General features: G+C 46.5%; 1 protein-coding gene across 2 annotated transcripts; it reads right to left on the reverse strand.

Moving 5' to 3' along the window:
* Window positions 1-416: 416 nt before the first annotated feature.
* On the reverse strand, window positions 417-10,682 carry MSRB1 (methionine sulfoxide reductase B1). Of its 2 annotated transcripts, XM_063314579.1 has the most exons (4): window positions 10,598-10,682; window positions 6,645-6,787; window positions 5,524-5,638; window positions 417-3,830 (listed from the first exon to the last, which is right to left on the reverse strand). In XM_063314579.1, the coding sequence occupies exons 1-4, from the start codon at window positions 10,650-10,652 to the stop codon at window positions 3,802-3,804; spliced, it is 342 nt and encodes a 113-aa protein (XP_063170649.1). In that variant the 5' UTR covers window positions 10,653-10,682; the 3' UTR covers window positions 417-3,801. The 2 variants fall into 2 exon arrangements, with proteins under 2 accessions (XP_063170649.1, XP_063170648.1); XM_063314578.1 differs by lacking the exon at window positions 417-3,830 and having other exon boundaries at window positions 5,243-5,638.
* Window positions 10,683-20,779: the final 10,097 nt, after the last annotated feature.

Consider the following 20,779-nt stretch of genomic DNA (forward strand, 5'->3'; position numbering starts at 1 on the left):
CCCCCCTCTTTCAGGCAGAGAGACCAGGATCATGCCTTACACTGCATTATCTTGCTTCACTGGTTTCTGAACTCAGCCAATAAACCACAGTTCAGAGACTATGGCTAAGTGTACATTAGCCAATATTTTCCCCTCCCCAAAAATCCCAGTGCATTTTAGTGATTTTGCCATTTTTCAATAACATGAGAAATAGAAGAAATAGCCTTGGTCTTCAAGATTTTATTTATTTATTTGTTATCAGCTTCATCTTCGTAAAACTAGGATGAGACCTGCCAAATCCAGCTGTTAAGCTGGAAAGCTACATACAAATGTGCTTTTTAAATCACAATTTTTCCACTTGTGCCACATTAACCAGGAGCACAAACTCCCAAGAGAACATCCTGGGAAAAAAAATCACCAAACTTCTGAACGAGATGTCAAGACTTGTATTTTATGCACCACAGCTGAATTGCAACCCTCTTTTGTAATATGACTTCAAAATCTCTTGAAAACTAAGAGATCCAGTGGTTATTTTCAAGATCTTGGGAGATCATTACAGGTATGCATATGTTCATCCCACTTTCCTCTGCATTCCTAACATTTTGTAGATGGTATTGAAACCTGCTGTATCCATCAGAGAGGAGACAACAATAGAACAAGACAGCAAAACCACCCAAGCTATTTTCAGCTCTCTTCAGAGCAAATTTAGAGTGCAAGTTTGCCTGCTCCTCCATGTTGGAAAGCCTTTGGGACTGTAGGAAAATTAGCAAAGCAGGAGAACCCTTTGAACTATTTCTCACATGCCAGACTGATCTTTTATGGGACAACAGTCCAACAGGTCAGCTTGTCACAAGACAAGACAGGAGGGTAGCTGGTTGTTCCCTCACTTTGGCTCTGCCTTGCAAAGCATAAACTCTCTGTTAAAAGGCTAGGCAAGGTGATTAGCACTGGCCCTACACAAAGTGGAGTCCATATACCCTGTCCTCAAGGAGCCATGCACTTGAACCTGAAGTTCTTGCCTTTTCTGGCTCCCCACAGACATCCAAGGCAGGAGCGTCCACAGGACAGTAAGAAAATATGGTAGTTGAGGCCATGCAAGTAGAAGCCCTGCCCTTTTTGTGTTTTGTGTGATGCATGTAAAAAAAGGGCAGGGCTTCAGTTGCAGTCATGGCTGCTACCTGAAGCCAAAATGGAATCATCTACCCTTCCTTGTAGCCATCCAGTTGAACCCAAATTCTTACTGAATTTAAAAGAAAGAGCAAAAAAGGCACATACAGTATTGTTTGGATAAAATGTCAATAGCACTGGTAGACACTAATAAACCCAAACTGAAAAATAATTGCTATGATTTCCCAAAGTAGTTTCAGAGAGAAGCAAAGGATTTGCCCTTCCACAAAGGTCTGATTCTTGAAGAGCTGGAGGGTGGGGGATGTCCTGATGTTAAATCGTGAGGAGGTTTGGGAACTGAAGATGGCAGGGGAGATTTTGCTGCTCATCATGGTCTCCTTATAATTCAGTTACTGGATTGTTCAGGTTTGGGGATACTTTAAAAGCTTGCAAACTTTGCTGGACAATATCTGGCAGCACGTGCAAGAAAAAGAGATGTGAACACATGGGAAAAAAACCCTTTGTCTCACTTTAGCTCTCTGAAAGTTCATTCTCTCCCTCAAGCTAAAGCTCGAGTAATGGCCAAAGGTGGATGGTCACAGTTGGATGACCAGTGAACAAAGCCCAGGCTTCACCAGACTCCTGTCTTCAGGCAGGATGATCATCACAAGGCAAGGCAAAGAAGTGAAAGTTGCTGATTCCTGTAATATTATGTAGTTAGCCCTTTGAGCAGAGAGGTACACTGGTTTCTTCTGTTAACATTTAGAGCCCATGTAATGGGATGCAATTTCTGTCTCCAGAGAACTCACGGCCATCAGCCCAGTTACGTTTTCCTTAGCCATAGAGTGCAGAAAGGCAACTAAATTCTAATTCAGATCCAACTTTGTCACCCTCAATGTGCTCTAGAACTGTACGTGACCTCAACAGGTTCCAACACAAACAAGATCGACAGCCTCTCCCTTCTTGTATTTCTCATTCATTAGCAGCTGTCAGAACCGAGGCTCTCATTCACCTTCCGGTGGCTTCTGCTTCTGATGGAGATGCACAGTGGGTCCTGATGGTGGGTCAAATTGAAGTCAAAAGGATACCCGGTTCATCTGTTTCTGAACCCATAATTTTAAAAGTTGGCAGTTCATTTCTGCTGTATGCAAACGTTAAATTACAACTAGGTTGCTCATTTTCTTTTCTGAGAGCTCTGTGGGTCCAAAGGTTGCCATGCAGGTGATACTTGCTCTGGTATCGCATACAAAAGCTCGGGAATTCCCCTGGGGCATTTTCTGGGAGGCTCATATAGACTTTCCTTACCCCTGCTTTCCAGAATGGGTTTACATGGGGCAATTCATACCATGATGCTATGCCAGAAAATGCCCCAAGGCTAAGTGGACATGGGGCGTCTGGGGGGAGGGTCAAGTGACATCATGACCTCATTATGGAAACAATGGGAATTAAATAATATGCAGCAGAAGCCACAGTGATGCTTGTGCTGCAAGACATCACCACAATCTACATGCAGAAATTACATAATTCACATCCTTTGTGAGATGTTGTCATGACAACTGTGGCATCCACCAGATTCTTATGTTATGCCAGGGTGTGGGAAGGGTGCCACTCGTTTGCCTTGGCAAGGATGGTTTCAGATGCCAGAAAGTCTTGCTCACAAACAGTGGAAGAGGAGGTCAGTCTGTAGGATGTTTCTGAGGATGTGTGGAAGGGGGCACAAGGAAGGTCTTTGGAGCAGCAGCATTTTTAGGGTGCTCCACAGTGCATCACAGTGCAAGGGACACAGGAATGCAGGCTGTCTGCTGTGGGGAAGAGGGTGGGCCCCTGGAGAACCTAAATCCAGCCCATTTCGTAAATCTTACAACAGGGATGGCAGCTTCTTCTGGTCAGGAGCAGATTGTTAACATTATTACCTTGTTTAACGTCCAGGAACTGCAAGAGCAGAGTGATAACAGAGGAATGTGATTAGAGGGGAGATGGTTGGTGGGATTTGATGCAACACCGGGGTCTTAAGCTCCACTAGAAGTCTCAACACACATCTTAAAAATTCCCAAATGATGGATCAAAATATTCCTCCAGTGACATCACTGCTTCCTGCTACACTCTTGTGGGCTTCAGAAGTCGAAGAAGTTTATAAAGGCACGCCCAGTCTCTTTGATTCCATGTGGGCATGAGGGCTAGGACTGGCTCACTCATGACCCATTACCCAGCGAGGAAAGAGAGGGGAAAATATTGGATTGCAGTTGGTAGTACCTTCCCTCTTCCTGGCATAACATAAGCAGTGGGAGCAAATAAATAATGAGAGGGGAGGAAGCCAGAAAGCCTGGCCTGGCTTCATTAAAGCAAGGGTCTGTTCACCTGCAACTCACTTTAAGCCAGCCCTGGCCTGCTAGCTTAAGCAGGCTAGCTGGAATGAGTCCAGTTCAATCTGAATCAGGAGCAAGTTACTTTGGAATATGGAATTCCTGGGGAAATTCTTCCGAGGGAGTGGCTTTCCAGCACTTGGAGCACACTGTGCCAAGAGGGAAACAAGCATCTCATGGCTGGACCAGGTGCTGGCTACTCAGATCTGAATGGAAGAAGAGGAGAAGCCCAGCAGTTGTTTGTTTTGTTCAGTTCACAATAACGTTGCAATGGAAGGTTCCCATCCAACACCAAAGGCTCATGAGTGGGGTTGGCCCAAAATCTGGTCGGTGGGGAGGTGTCTCAGCCTGTTTACTCTCTCACGTCCTTCCCAGACTGATCTGGAAAACGGAGAGAGAGAGAGAGAGGGTCCAACAGTTCTCATTTCAAACAGATTTTTAGAACTACTTTGCTACAGATGAAATTTGAAGCATGCTTCCTTGGCAGCAAGCCACAGTAGATTCAGTGATCTACTGAATGTCAAAATGTACATTGCACTTGACTTTAACAGCTGGACTTTCCACTGTGAAAAATTGGGCAACTAACAAACGTTGACTTGTCACTTCTTTTCACCATGTTTGGGGAGAATTACAAGGGTTAATTGTCTGGAGAATTTGCCGGTGAGGAATGAATCATATAAATAAAGATGAAACACATACAGGGGTGCACAGTTTTTCTAAGTTGGGGATGATTTTATTTTATTTTATTTATTTTATTTTATTTTTAGAAAAGGGAATTCACTTGAGAGGGCTGTAGGAGATGGCCAGGGATAGTAGGCCGGTTCCCATGTTTCAATTATTTTGAGGGAGTAGGTGGGGGTTATGGGGCTTAAGGATTGTGCAGTTACCTCTGCCCCAGCCTGGGAAAAAAACCCAACGGTGGAGGGATTTGGACAGTTTATGGATCAAATGAAACCTTTAAATATCAGTCCTTAAATGCTATCCTGAACCCGCCCCCATTCTGAAAAAAGAAAACGAGCTAGAAGGCCACTTGCACTAATGCAGCTTAAACACTTAGTACCCAATCAAAACCACTTTGCATGTCTGAACGCTCTCCACTCTTCCATTTAAGAATGCCACTGGGTTCAGACACAGCTGTAGTCCAGCACATTTTTTTCCTATTTATCTCATATTTTGTTCTGGCTTTCAAATATTTTGCCATTCCTTCTCTGGATTTTTTCTCCTAATAGCCAACACAACTACTCTGAGGCATCCTTAGGGGAGGGGCTTGTCAAAATCTGCAAGTTAGCAGGTGTGTCATTGCAACTGATGCTCTTTCATGCAAAGGGGTGGGGCTTTGATCACAGTGCCACACCACCTATCTTTAAGATTTTTACCCCCTCATGGATGCCCCTGCAATACAATGCCGCCAGAGTTGTTGAGAATCAGGCAGCATACAAGTTGAATAAATTATTATTATTAGAATTATTATTAATAATAATAAGAGCCAGTTTGGTGTCATGGTTAAGGTATCAGGCTAGAAACTGGGAGACCGTGAGTTCTAGTCACGCCTTAGGCACAAAGCCAGCTGGGGGACCTTGGGCCAGCCACTCACTCTCAGCCATGCGAAGGAGGCAATGGCAGTGGCAAACCACTTCTGAAAAACCTTGAAAAAGCCAAGAAAACTGGAGTGACTTGTCCATGCAGTCTCCGAGGATCAGACACGACTGAGCGGATTAAAAAATATATATTAATAATACTTTTTCCTTTTTACTATAATCCATGTGGAGTTATTAGTAACTGAGGAGACATAATTGGCTGGATTGTATATTCTCCAATAATATAAATATATGCTTAATAATTGTGGAAGAATGGACAGCCTCTAATACAATTCTGGAAAGTCTTGCTGTGTTCCTGAAAGCTACTGGTATATTTTCTGTTCATTTAGAACTCTGAATTTCACTGCTTTCACAATGAGACTGCATGGGATCCACAGAACTTTGCAGCCCAAACTACTCTCTTTCCAAATATTACATCGTAAGTTAGTATTGAAAATAATTTCACAAGGAAGGGCAGGCAGGCAGGTTTACGGTACCTTTAGGGACGAACGTGAGAGAATGACTAAATATTCAGAAACGAGACTGGCCCTTTTTTGGGCCGTCGTTGAGGAATTCATGGCCCAGACCATTGCCACACTTGCCACATGAGACCTGGAAGGAAAGTAGAGGGAATTAAGAGTAAAAACTCTCTGCTCTCATATTGTCAGGCCCAGCCCAAGAATGACAAAGAATCAAGCCAACCAAACTTCAGTTCTTTATCTGCTCACACCGAGTAGACAGAATCTTGCCAGACTACCTAACCTCAGGGGGAATAATCTGGGAAGGCTCTAGGGCAGGGCTATTCTGAACCTCTCAGTCTTCTCACATTCCATCCCTGGACTGTGTTTTCCCTTGTCTTGGCCCACTCCTTGGAATGTGCTCCCTCCTTCCTGAGAACCAGCAGCATTACTGAAGCCCATCACACATATACCAGCGGCTTCTATACTAGGGCCCCTTTTCAGAATTATAACCCATAATACAAAATAATATTTAGCCAGCAATGTCCATTCCCAGTTTTTCTACAATGTTTGTTCAAAAGGAAATGCTATTTCCTCTGCACCTCCCTAATTATAACTTTCTTCTACTAATTGCTTCCTTAGTATTAATTAGTTGGTTCTTTTGTCTGCAGTGGAGGGAGGGACTTTAATTATTGACAATATTTAATTATTGAGCAATACAATCAGGAAGCTTCTAATTAAAAATATAGCATCTCCAAAATACCTCAAAAGCACTTTGTTAATATTTTCTGAACGTACTCCCCAAATTAAGTTTTTAGATCTGATTTTAAAAATAGGAGAGGAAAGACAATCAAGAAATGTCTAAACTGTAATCAGCTCGCATCAACATTGGCTGTAAAAAGTAAGTGAAAACATGAGGATAATTCTAGCTCATACCATTATTATGGAAGCTACCCACATTAGAGACATTGCTTACATTCTGAATAGACAGGTCCTCAGCCTCAAAGCCAGATCTTGCAAACCACCCCTACAATTTTAAATGCAGCTCTGGGCATCTCCAGATGTACCACTGAGCTCCAGCTCCATTTAGGATACTGATTCAAGAACTGTGTCCTTGCATGCAAGCTATGAGACCATTTCAACACAACACAAGCCCTCACCTTGAAAGCTCCTGGGCGTTCTAAGTACTTGGAGATGCTGTCATTGTGGATCGGACGGGTAAAAGCTGGCCATGGGGATGAATGAACAAATTTGGACTGGCTGGAGAATAATTCATAGCTGCATTTGGAGCAAATGTATATACCTGTGGGCAAAGATGGAGGCAGGGAGGAAGAAGGGTATATACAACATAGACAAATTAAATAGGCATGCATTCACATGTCTTGGATGTGCAGAGGGAAACATCTCATTACACTGATCTCAAATATCAGCCAGAAATTATTTGGTAGCCATCACAGGTTTTCTACAAAGTTGTCATTTTTTCTTCTTCTGTACAAATTCATAATTATTGTTCTCATAGCCTGCAAGCAACAGAATATTGGGGCCGATTGACCTACTTCAGCCTTCTCCAATCTGGCACCTTTCAGACTGGCTTGTGGAATTCCAGGAGGATTTCAGCACATCTGGAAGATGTGACACACAAACTAGCCAACCCTATTTAGCTACAGCATGCAATGCTATGGCCATCTTCCCATACCTGACACTATCCACACTTCCTCGCCTTGGTAAACACAGTCATAAAACTTACTGTATGCCATCCTCTTTCACATGTTTTGGGCAGTGGGAAAACTTCTACAAAAAAGTATAAATAATAATTAGCTGAGCAGCACCAAGCTGATTCTAATTTGGACAGTATAATCAGATACCCCCAGAGCAGAAACTGGCCAGATTCTGCCATGACTCTGCAACTATTTAGAGCTGAAGAGTTGGAAGGCTGATACTAGAATCATGTCTTTTACTTTGCCAAGGAAGAATGAAACTGACACATGCGAGGAAAGGGGTAACCCACACAGGCCCAGTTTTACATCCTTTGTTACATGAAGCTATGGAAAATAGTTGAAGAAACTGTTATATTCTGGAACATGAAGGGGTGGCATAAATCAGGGGCTGAGGATGTGCAATCAAGGGAGGAGCTATTGGCTGTCGGGACATAAGGGTGCCACCAGAAACTGAAAGTGGGGCTGCTGCCTGGCAGGCAGCCACGGAGGACACTGGGCTGGGTTGGGGAGGTCTCTTAGCTTGGCTTTCTGTGTCCTCATTGAAGTCTGTGGGAATGAAATGTGTTCCAAAGGGAAGGCCCAAACCGTCAGCTGCTGTCAGAACTGAATTCTGCACTAAGCGATGATATAAACTTAAAGAGAGACATGCATTTGGTATAATAGCTCTCTCCACAGAATGTTTTTGAAATACTTCTCATGAATGAAAAAAATGGAATTGTTGTCTCGGTTGCTATGAAGATTCCACAAGCAGCAGGAACATCGTTATCTGCAAAGTGCTTTTCTGGCACAAAGGACAACAGAGGCTGCCCCTTCTGCCCTCCACCCTGTTTTCACAAGAAACCGCTTGAACAATTTTTCCAAACTCACTTTGGGGACAGCGACTGCCACGGTGGCCCAGAGGAATGGCTCCTGCAATGTTAGAGCAAAAGGGCAAGACTTCACAAATTGATCTGCTCAGGTTGAAGCTTCCACAGTTGCTCCAAGATAGCAGCTTAGGAGAATGTTGCAGGCATTTCTGCTACAGAAGACCCTTCTTTCGTGGTTAACAGTGCTTAATTAGAAACAGGGAGACCGTGAGTGCCAGTCCTGCCTTAGGCACAAAGCTAGCTGGGTGACCCTCTCAGCCCAAGGAAGGAGACAAGGGCAAACCGCTTCCGAAAATGTTGCCAAGAAGATGGCATGGATACTTCCAGCATCGTCAGGAGTCATGACTGACTCAATGAACCATAACAACCACAGTTTCCCTGGTCACCCTTCCTCCAGATGACCACCAGGCTCCCTATAAACCCTGACCTTTTTATTCTGTTGCTGACACTTTCAACATTTTAAAATGAAAAATTAAACCAACAGCTGATCTTTACCATCACTTTTTTATGAGAATATCTCTGAACCCTAAATTGGGTCCACAAGCCTTTTAGGAAAAGAAAACATGCCAGGCCACAGCCCAATCTCTGTGGGGAAAGTGTCAAGAAAAGAAAACAGCATTAAGAAGCCAGAATGGCTCAAAGCCTCGAAGGAGGAAGGCCAGAGAAAATGGCATCTTCTGGGAAATGGTACTTGGTGACCAGCCATGCCTGTGGGTCAGCCCTTCAAGGTAGGCCAGCTCCTTTCTTGTAGGTATGATAAACAGAACCTTGAAAGCCTGACAATGTTTCTTTTTCCTTCACTCTTATACCAAAGAGAATCAAGGCGAGGAATCTTGAGCTTCTTCCTCAAACCATCCTGTTTCTGGGCCAAGCTGGTGGCTGCTGAATTCTTCTTCAAGGCCATCTCCATACTCCTCCACACCATATGACAGCCATGTTATAAAGAGGGAACTACCTATTTCTGACAGCTATTTTGTGAAACCAGTCAGGACAGGTCAGACTTCCAAATTTGCCCACTGGCTCAAAACTAAGGTTTCTTTCAGGATAAACATTTACCTTTTTTTGTGCCTTTGAGTCAATTTTTGACTCCTGGTGACTGCCTGGACTAGTTCCTGCAGTTTTCTTGGCAAGGTTTTCAGAAGTGGTTTGCCATTTCCTTCTTCCCAGAGCTGAGAGTGAGTGACTGGCCCAAGGTCATCCAGCCAACTTCATGCCCAAAGAGGGACTAGAACTCCCAGTCTCCTGGTTTCTAGCCTGGAACCTTAACCACTAGACCAAACTGGGTGTCCTCAGGATAAATAATGAAGGGGACTAATCCATTGGGTGTTTTGTAACTTTGTCCTGTCCAGCTTGCACCTTCTGGGAACCATCTATTCCTCCCTGCAAATTCCCATCAACAAGGCTGATCAGAGACACACAGAAGGTGGGGAGCCAGGGAGATGCGGAAACATCCCTTCAGAGAGCATTTGGAAGAGACAGGGCAGGCTCCTTCGAGACTCACAGGGGTATCAGAAGGAGGGGAGGAAAAGCACAACCAGGATTGCAAGATTCTTTTACTTCAGCCATAAAGTGTCGCTCCAGTCTTCCTGTGGACTCAGCTTCCTCATTCTGGTCTAACCCTCGTAGGGCTAACAAACCCACCCCTCTTTCCCAATTCACCCATGGGCAAGGGGGAACATGGCAACCTTTGTGCCGCAGACATTTCTCTGGATTTGCTGGGACAAATATTCAGCAGCAGCACATATACACGCCCCTCCCCAGCAAGACTGCACTGGGGACAGGGCATGAACTCCAGCTGTAACAGGACTGTGCAGTTACACTTCTAGCAAAGTTCATGGTGTCACAACCACTTTCACCAGAATATCAGTGCTGTGAAAAGGATGGGTGGATCACCAGTCTCTTAGCCTGTCCTACCTCACAGGGTCGAAGTGTGCATTAAAAACAGAAGTAGATCATTAACTCCTGACCCCTCGCAGGGGCTGGGCTTGATCCGAAGGGTCCCCCTTCCCATCACAGGAGCCGCCCCTTTTGCTCAGCCCGGTGGACCCCGAGCCTCCGGCCCGGCCGTTTCCTCTGCTTTCCAGGCACGTGCCCCTGCGCCGATCCTGGGAGGGAGTTAAGCGCGTCCTCTCCGCCCGGGCTGCGTCGGGAGGGGGGCGGCGGTGTCAGCAGAGGAATGGGCAGAGCTCCGCTACTGGGTAGATAACGGTGGGGAAGGGGATCTAGCAACTTTCTCCAGCCAGCAACTGGAGGGGAAGGGGATCTAGCAACTTTCTTCTAGCCATCCGGAAGATGGGACTTCACACCCCCCAACTAAGAGAATCTTTCTCCAAGCTGGTGCCCTCCGGCGCTGCTGCATTTCCGACTCCCGGCAGGGAATGATGGGAACTGGAAGTGCAGCCCCTTCGGGGGGGAGCACAGTCCGGGGAGGCTGGGTCGAAGAGGAGCTGCCGCCCTCCCGGGGCGCCCTGCGCAATCCGGGTTCCGAGCCCCGAGCGCCCGCTCCTCCTTGCCGCGCCCTCTCCTTACCGGGCTCGAAGTGATTCTGATAAATCTCCCCGCCGGTGAAGCTGCAGAAGGCCATGGCTGCCCCGCTCGTTCGCTCCCTCGCTCGCCCGCCCGCCGCCGCCGCCGCCGCCGCTGCCGCTCCGGCCGCTTCCCTTCTACCGCAGGCCGCCGCCCTCCCTCCTCGCGGCCGGCTCCTCCTCCGGCCAGGCTGGCGCGGCCCGCCTGCACTTCCAGCGACGGGGCCAGGGGGCGCTGCCGCGCAGGTAGCCCGGGGGGACCGACCGCGGCGAGCGAGCGCCTCCCCAGCCCGGCCAGGCTCCGGGGCCGACGGGGCGGAGGCGGCGCGGCCGGCCTTGGGGTGGCCGAGCAGGGGCTTTTCCCCCGCGGGCAGCTCCCGGCCATCTTCTCTGGGCTACCTCGAACAGCGTCCTTGGGCTGTTAACCCAACCAAGCTTTGTTTGACCACCTTGTATTGGCTGCGTTCATCGCGCTAACTTTATAACCCGCAGGGCAGCCAAACAAACCTCGTTTAGGGCTCGTTACATGTTTAAAAGGAGGCACATTTAAACCAGGGTGTTGTTCTCACTAATGGCCAACATGCAGCTCCTGGATGGGAACCCTGGAAGTCACAGGGACATCCTGCCCTTAAACGTCAGGTTTCCACCACGCCTGTCAAGGGAGGGTGGAAGGCCTCTCAGTCTGACTTCGTGGACACAGCTGGGCAGCATTCTTGGCAAAAGAAGAGAGGGCAGCCAGGCCACTGAGAGTTTCTTTGAGAGGGAATTTCCCCATCTGCTGCTCTGCCAAGCAGAGCCGAACTGAGAGAACAACCAGCTGCCCTTCTGCCCTTGGCGACCGCTTGGCCTGTTTAGGGTGCCCAGATACCTGAACAGGCAAAGGGGTGTTGGAATTATCAGGGGGTCAACTCAGCACTGTCTCATAAGCATAAGGGGGTCTCTCTAGCAAATGCATCTCTATTGTGCTTGTGGGATGTCACATGGGTCACCTGATTTCCATTTCCTCCTCCTCCTTGGGCTTGGGGATTAACAATCTCCATTACCCTTCTGGCAGACCTACAAGCAGGAGGTGCTGCTGCCTGCAGCTCCTCCCCTTACCATCTCACCTGCACACAGACTTTCTATTCCACACAGAAAGTGTCTACAAAGAACCAGCAATGATTAAATGCTTTCTACTATGAAACTACCTGTATCCAGATCTACTCAATAAAAGTAAGCTATCTCTATTTACTTCATCTAACTACTGTGTGAAGACTGGATTTATTTCTGAACGTAATTAAGCTTAATGTACCAGTTCCTCTTTTGGTTCACACTTCTACTCTGCAAGATTGCTGTTTACTGCTTGGAGTTCCTTTATTAACCTTTAAAAACTCCATCAAGGAGGACACAGGCATTTGGGAAGGAGGGCAAATGAGGAAAAGGAGGACGTGCTAACTGTTGAACTTTCTTGGCCTCTGAGACAAAAATTATAGTGAAGAACTGCAGAAAATTGTACTCAGAAAATTGTACCTACCTGCATATGAAATTACTTCTTCCAGCATCAGAAAGACTGGTTTCCCATCGCAATATTTTTCCAAGAAATCTTTATTGAAGACATACGCTAGCAGTAACACAGAATTGACAATGACGTGCTTTCCAGATTTTACCATAGGAACGTATGATGAGTCAAGTGATCGACAGACTCCAGTGATCACAGATTTGGAGGGGTTTGATTGAAGCCAATTGCCAGAATCAGGAAATAAATTAAATAACGTAAGTCTGGCTGTCGAGTCTGTTGATGGACAAGGGAAAGAAAGAAGCAGACAATTTACGAGGTCACAATATATGAAAGTTTGAATGACTACTGTTCTGAAAACAGTCCAAAATTAACAACAACAACAAAAAAACCCTCAAAAAACCAGACAATATTTGATTTTAAGGCAGATGGAGGACATGAGACAAAAGGAGGACATGTACACCTTTTGCCAGACATCTGGTAACCCTGTTGGACTGTTGTCCCATAAAAGATCAGTCTGGCATATGAGAAATAGTTCAAAGGGTTCTCCTGCTTTGCTAATTTTCCTACAGTCCCAAAGGCGAAAGCGGAGAAGCAGGCAAACTTGCACTCTTAATTTGCTCTGAAGAGAGCTGAAAATAGCTTGGGTGGTTTTGCTGTCTTGTTCTATTGTTGTCTCCCTCCGAAGGATTCAGCAGGTTTCAATACCATCTACAAAATGTTAGGAATGCAGAGGAACAGTGGCACTCATTTCACATGCCAGTAAGGTTATGCTGAACATCCTGCAAGGTAGACTCCAGCAATTCATGCAGCGAGAATTGCCAGATGTACAAGCTGGGTTTAGAAAAGGCAGAGGAACTAGGGACAAAATTGCCAATATCCGCTGGATAATGGAAAAAGCCAGGGAGTTTCAGAAAAACATCTATTTCTGTTTGATTGACTATTCTAAAGCCTTTGACTGTGTGGACCATAACAAATTGTGGCAAGTTCTTAGTGGTATGGGGATACCAAGTCATCTTGTCTGCCTCCTGAGGAATCTGTATAACGACCAAGTAGCAACAGTAAGAACAGAACACGGAACAATGGACTGGTTTAAGATTGGGAAAGGAGTGCAGCAGGGCTGTATCCTCTCACCCTACCTATTCAACTTGTGTGCAGAACACACCATGCGACGTTCTGGGCTGGATGAATCCAAGGCTGGGGTTAAGATTGCTGGAAGAAACATGGCTAAAAGTTACCATAACTACTTAGCCATAGTTTCTGAACTGTGGTTTATTGGTTGAGTTCAGAAAGCAGCAAAGCAAAACATGCCGTGTGAGGTGCGATCCTGGTCTCTCTGGCTGAAAGAGAGGGGGGTAACCTTCAGTCACTTCATCTCCAACCTGTGAGGTCTGCCCTGAAAATTCATTACCAGAGAAAATATGCTTGCGAAATAAGCTACTGATCATGAAGGTACAGGATCTTTATCGAGATGCCCTCCAAACAGTCACTCATGCCCTTGTCATCTCCTGCATAGACTATTGCAATGCACTCTACATGGGGCTACCCTTGAAGAATATCCGGAAGCTTCAGCTGGTCCAGAATGCGGCCGCGCGGGCAGTTATTGGTGCCCCAAGATCGGCACATGTGACACCGCTGCTGCGTGAGCTGCACTGGGTGCCAGTTTGCTTCCGGGTCCAATTCAAGGTGTTGGTTATCACCTTTAAAGCCCTCCATGGCTACCCTTGAAGGCTACATGGCATGGGGCCAGGTTACCTGAGGAACCATCTCATCCCCATAACATTGACGCATCCCGCCCAGTCATGCAGAGAGGGCATGCTACAGACCCCGCTGGTAAGGGAATTCCGTCTGGTGGGGTCCAGGAGGTGGGCCTTCTCTGCAGTGGCACCTGCCCTCTGGAACATTCTGCCCCCGGCGGTGAGGCAGGCCCCTTTACTCCCGACCTTCCGGAAGAACTTGAAAACCTGGTTCTGCCGCTTCGCCTGGGGTGGGAGGGACAACAGTTCTTCTTGGGGGTGGCCGGCACCGTAGATCCCTCCCCAACGAATAAGATCTTCGTTCCTTGGATTTTATTTATTTATTATTCAAATTTAATTACCGCCCGTCTCCCCCAAAAGAGGGACTCTGGGCAGTTAGATTTTGTATCTATTTTATTCTTATTTATTGGTTTGTTATATTGTAATTTATATTTTTATGGTTTTAATTGTTGATTTTACTGTAAACCGCCCAGAGTCCCCCTTTCTGGGGGAAATGGGTGGCAACAGAAACTTGAAAAATAAATAAATAAATATTCATTGCATTGTTCCTCCAGTACCTACATTTACAAACAGGGCGACATGTTTCTCTTCCACATTGGCAGTGCTGAGTAGGCTGGCTGTGCTGTGAGCTGGAGTGTCAGAGTGCTTGAAACGGCTGTATTCACAAACCAGATTGGGCAAAGATTTAGCTGACGCATCCATACATTCATTTATTCAGATTTAGAAAACACCCAACTCCAAACAATTCTGGGTGCTTGACATAATAAAAAGGCTGGAACAATAACAAGAAACAGAGGGTATGCATCAAGAAAGACTGTACAGGACAGAATAAAATCAAGCCATACAAAATCTCACAAGGGCTCACCCACCTCCCTGCCCCAAGGTCTGGGAGAGCAGCCAGCTTTTAAGCGCCTTACAGAACATTATCAGGATGAGAACTCTGTGGATCACTGGGGGATCCTACTCCAGAGGGCAGGTGCACACATGCTGTGTGGCGGTATCCACAGAGAAGTGTGTGAAAAAGTCCCAGTGTCAGTGGAAACTGCGCCATTAGGCAGAGCTTCGATTGCACGCTTGCGCTCCCCCCAGGTTGGGCAAAAATTTAGCTGAGGAGGCATTTGCACAACATGCTTTCTTTTACATAACATGCTAAGCTACTAAGTTGGGCAGGGATTTTTGGAGCTTAGTGCATTAGTACATTAGGTAATATAACCAATTTATTAGGTATATTAGGCAATATATACACCCAGAAAATGGTACAATTCAGTAATCAACAAATGTTGTGCAAATACAAGCAACATATTCTCCCCTCAAGCCTTGAACAGTTGCCTAAGACTGGGAGATTAAGCCCCCTCTCCCCATTTTGAGATTTTGGCTCTGAAGCAGAGCTGCTGTACCAGCAGGCCAGGCGTTCTCTTGGGGCCTGCAAGCAATGGCTCCTGTGTGCCACAAGGCGTCTCAAGAACAGGAATGGGGGAACGCTCACTTGCCCCAATTCCTCCTTAAGTTGCATAGTGAAAAAGGAAGGCATTGGTGTTTATCTGGACAGAACAGGAACTGCAGGCAGGGAAGGCAGAAAAGCCATTTTTGAGAGAACCAACGATGAAAACCTTACAAGGGATCTGGACTGCAGAGTTGCCTCCATGCCTGTTTGTTTCCATTGGTTGTGTGTATGTTTATTTTAAGCACTGCAAGGGAAAGAGGTGCGCTGCCAAGAGGCGGAGGGCCCTCTGACAGCTGTCCTGAACTAACCCACATTGCAAAAGGGGGAAGGGGAGGGAGACAGACCCCTCTGTCAGGATTGGCTGGCTCAGCTTGTCTGTATTGATAGGCTGTGGAAAGTGAGGGAGGGGAGAACTGGAGTGCCACCACAAGGAGGAGGGTGGGCGCTTGGGATAAGGTCAGGAGTCTGGAAAGATGCTGTGTTTAGCATCCATCACCATAGGATACGAAGCTGGGGGTGGGAATGGCTTTCCATACATAAGAACCAGGGCGACCCTGATGTTAATTTCGATCCCTGCAAGACCACAATGAGTTTTTTCCATGTTTCTCCTTCCCCTCCTGGAGGCTGCAAGCAGCATGGCTCTGAATTACCTGGGCGTCGAGGGGACTTGCCAGGCTTCCCCTAGATTGGTGGGGCATGACCTTGCTCAGAAGCATCCCTCGCACTGCAGCTGGACCAAGGCTGCAGCATCAGCAGCAGAATGAGCAGGCGGCTCTCCTCAGCCGGGCACTCTCTGCAGTTTGGGCACGATCTGCAGGGGCTTCCCCTGCCTCTCCAGGGGAAGCTGGATCCCGGCAAAAGCCTGGCTCTGATGAGGCCGAGGCACAGGCGAAGCGCAGTGACGCAAGCCCATCCCAAAAGGGAGTTAATCTGGTGGCCAGCAGTCGCCAAGCCATGTGAAGAGGATCCCTGCTGTGTTGCGGCCCCAAGGGAAGCCTCCATCCTGAGCCTGGATGGTCAGAAAAGGTTGGTGAGTTTGGCGAAGATGGGGGCAGCTATATGCAGGCTTCTGTTCTGTTCTGTTCTGTTCTATTCTTCTCATTGAACATGTAGGCTGTGTGCTTCAAATATGCACTTTGGGGAATTTGGAGGCCAAATAAGAAAGACCTAACTTCTTACTGGACAAAGTGTTGTGAAGGGGAAAAGTAGAGAAGGGTTTATAGGCAGGCAGGGATTGTGTGTGTGTTTGTGTGAGACACACTCACAGAGAGAGAGAGAGAAAGAGAGAGAGAGAGGGAGAGAGAGAGAGAGAGGGAGGGACCTGTAAGTATCTTACACAAGGACAAATTTCTTTGAATGTCATTTAGTTTTCATGCTAAACAAATCTTAGGAAAGGGAATGTGATGCTCATTCCATAAAATGACCAGCTGAGAAAATTGAAAAAGGGAAAAGGAGGCCCTTAACTCCCCTTCCAGAAGCTTAAACGGTTTTGTGCCAGAGGTGATGTCCTCTTCTTGGGGGAGGCATTTCAAACTTGGTCCCTCCCTCCCTCCCTCCTCCTCCTCTTCCTCCTCCTCCTTCTCCGAAAAGAATGGCTTTTTCCTGGCTCCCCACCATCACCAGATAGTCTGCTGCACATGTTGCCTTCAGGACTGGGTGCTGATTCCACCCAGGAGGCAGAAGGCAGGCAAGACGCCTCCTTTGCACCCTCCCAGCTGACTACCCTGCAGAAGCGACAGGGTTTGAAGGAGGAAAGGCCTCTGTAGGTGAAGAGGGCAGCTTGCCTGCCCTTTCTCGCCAGCACCCTCTCTTTCTTGATGGAGCCTGACCAGGTGAGTCTATGGGAACTATGGAATGTAGGGGTCCTTGTATCCTGTCTTCCTCCTCATTAGCATGGGCAGGAAAGTAGTAGGACTGCTCCTGGCTTTATCAACCACTTAAACCAGGGATGCGCAACTTTTTCCAGTCCAAGCAGGAACATCTGCCAGCAGGAAGTGGAGGGCAATATAACCAAGATGGTAGGCACAATTGTGCAATCAAAGCTCTGCCCCTTTAGACTGCCATCTTGACTATTTTGACTCCCCCCCTCGACACCTCTGAGTGCAAAATGGGATTTGATTCAGACAATCTCCAGCCCATGTGAGATGATGGGGCCCATGTGCCAAGGCTGAACCTCAACGTATTTTCATTTTTGAGAGCATCAGAGACTAGTTAAATAGGTCAGGATTCAGTAACCAAAGGCCCTCTGGGTTGTGCTAAAGTATAACTCAGTTTATTATGGTTGATCACACAGTCAGCTAGATGTTTAGACTGGGTTTGGCATTTTTGTCCACCCTATTGAATCCTTCCTAAGGACCTGGGATTGGCAGATGTTTATTTAGTAATATTAAAAATATTGTCGCAGGATGTAAGCTATTCCAAATAAAGCTGTCTTTTGCAATTGACGGTGATTTATTATTATTATTATTATTATTATTATTATTATTATTATTATTATTATTATTATTTTGGAAGGATGTAGTCATCTTAACTTCAGAGTTTTCTTCCTTTGGGATAAATATGGTATTAAAGAAGAAAATACAACTAGCAACTTCAGCCAGCAAGGCCAGTGGTAAAGGATATTGGGAGTTGTAGTTCAACATCTGGACCATGGGTAAGACAGAAGTATAAAAAGAGGCAGAGTGCTAGATCTGAAAAGATGACTTTGGCCTTCTGAACTCCTGTTAAGATAAGAACTGGAGTGCTATAATCCTAGTTTGCTGGGGTAATCTCCCCAGATGCCAGTGACTGTGTTCATACAACATACATAATTGGGGTTCTGAATTAAACCATTTTCTGGGTCCACCCAATTTGTTAAACTACACAAATGGGTTGGTTTGCAACATATTAAGCCATGCCCAAAACCATAGAAACAAGCAAAGGTAATCCTAAACAAGCTTATGTGTTGCACAAATACAGCATCTAGATCTTTAATGGAGGTGGCTAATACGTTGGTAAATGTGACCGTTGGGAAGAGTTGTTCCCAGGGAGAGAAGAGGGCTATTTCCCTCTTTTTCTTTATTGCCTGATGTGACTCCAGAATTAATTCATGCTCTGCTCCTCTCCTAGCTGTGCATTCTCTGAAAAGTTCAGTTCTACCACATTGACCATGGATTGACCTATCTTCCGCAGCCATACACTGGGTCTGCGTTGGAGGCTACAATGCCTCACCAAGCCTTTGGCTTGCAAACCTCCAGGTGGATTTAATTTTAATTTTACACTCTTTCGTCCCATCAGAAAATTTTAGTGATGCCAAATATGGATGACCTCATCTTACCTCTTATGCATTCTGGTTTGGAATCCCAGCCTCTCACAGAAGGACCACAGAAAGAACTTCCAGCTGAGGATGCCAAGAATGTGCAAAGCACTGCCCTCTAGTGGTTGACCAGCTCTAGTCTCTTGAGGGCGCCAACCAGATACTTGGCCATAGGGGAACCTGCGCCTGAGAGCAAATGTTCCCCTCCACGTCTCCCTGCTGTCGTCCCCTCTCTCTGGACCCTTTTTAAGACAAAGGAGATTTGTCTGGTATGGCTTATTGCAGAAGGAGATACTCCAGGGAGATGAAAAGCACCTTTTGTGGCTGTGTTGCCAAGAAAAAGTGGGCGAGACCCCAAGATCTCCGGCTGTTTGGAATTCTCTCCATGTTGCATTTCTGCAAGTAACTTTAGTTTTGAGTATCAGTTAAATGACAGAACCACCAGTAGCACTGAACAGGGCCTGTGTGAAGGAGGAAGTAAGAGGGAAGGACCCCTTCACTTGTGCAAAAGGCTAACGGGAGGTAGAAGTCAGTTGGAGGTGGGGACTCCAAGACTCAAAACTGCTCAGCAATTTCAATTTCAGCCTTGAGGAAGGAAAGATGCCTGATTAACAGATTTTGAAAAATGAACAGGTGATGTTCCTACCACACCATCGGTGCTGTTCACAGACTCCCTGCTTCTTGGCTACTGGCAACATGGAAGCTGGAATAGAAGCTTTGGCTTTGAACTCAATCTAAAGATGAAAAACCAAAGTGGGGAGCCACCCACACTCCACAGTCCTAATCCAAAGGCCTGAAAAGAAACACGACCTCGTCTGAGTTTTAGAATGGGCTTCCGTTCACATCTCCGTTCATTCTTGGAAGAGCTGGGGATGATGGAGGTACAGGAGACTGCTGGGAGCTTCCTAACAGTTGGGGGTGCCAGAGGCACTTCCCTTGGTTCTTCAACTCGCTCTTTGGAAGGCTGCTGCTTATTTCTGCCAGACTGGCAACAAGGGAACTACTGGGGCTAGAACTGGCCAGGTGCTGATTGTGAGCCTGTTATCTGGGCATCAACCAAAAGACCTGGGCGGCTACTGCCAACGAGCTGGGGGCAATGCTTTCCTACTTGATTGCATGGATCGCTACCTGCCCTTAATTGCACCCTCCTGGGGGCCCTCCCGGGTGGCCTTCCTGCCTCTGCACCCGCACCAAACTGCAGGAACCTTGAAACAGAAGGCCAGAAGAGGCACACCATGTAGCGACTCGCTCTGGTGCCCCAGGTCAGCCTCCAGGGGACCCTTTCATCTTCTTTGCAAGGAAACATTTTATGACAGCAAGAGGAGGTTAGTGAGCCGGTCATGCCTATAGGGGCTGTGCAAACCTGGGATAGTACGCAAATCCGATGGCTCCAAGAACAGGAGAGAAGGTGAAAGAAAACAACGGCCTGGATCAATCCCGCAGTGTATTTCTTTTTCCTCTTTCTACCGGGCTTCTTCTTAACCATCCAGAGTCACTCGGAGTCAGGCAGCAGGTACATTTAATACGCTGCTGTTCTTATTGTTGTTCATATGACAGAGAGCCCAAAGAAGCAAAACTGGTTCAAAAAACTCATTTTTTCATTTGTACTACAAAATTAAAGCACTCTGACGCCACTTAAGTTTATATAGTATGGATTTGAATTTGGTCAACAAACCAAGATTAAATAAGCCATAGCTACTTCACCCTAATGGTCATGTTTGTCCAAAATAAAATTCCTCACATGTTTCATGGGCAAGGACTGTTTACATGAGACCCACCGCCTTGGCACAAAAGTGGTATCTCCAGAAATCTTTTGTTGCTAGCCGAGCCAGAGGCTTGCAACTGGCCGATGTTACCAGTGACATAAAACATTTGCAGCGGAAAGAGCCCTTCTGTTTGTTGAGTTTCATGCAAGTTGTCCTGTGACAACTGGTCCATCTTGGGATGGACATTTAGGGGGCGTTTAAAGCCTTAACTTTAAACTCAAGCTAACTTTGGGAGAGTATTTTTATAAATGGCTATTTTTTCAAACGTTAACTGACTTTTAGCTGACTTTCTGTACATCTTAAATATCATTCAAGGACTTTAGCAAGAAGGTACATTTCTATTTAGGGGTTCACCCATTTTCACTATCCCTCAAAGGCTTCCAAGCAGTGCTGGGTGTACCTTTTAATGCCCAAGAACATCGCCTTGAA

The sequence above is a fragment of the Candoia aspera genome, chromosome 14 (assembly GCF_035149785.1).
Source record: "Candoia aspera isolate rCanAsp1 chromosome 14, rCanAsp1.hap2, whole genome shotgun sequence".
NCBI lineage: Eukaryota > Metazoa > Chordata > Lepidosauria > Squamata > Boidae > Candoia > Candoia aspera.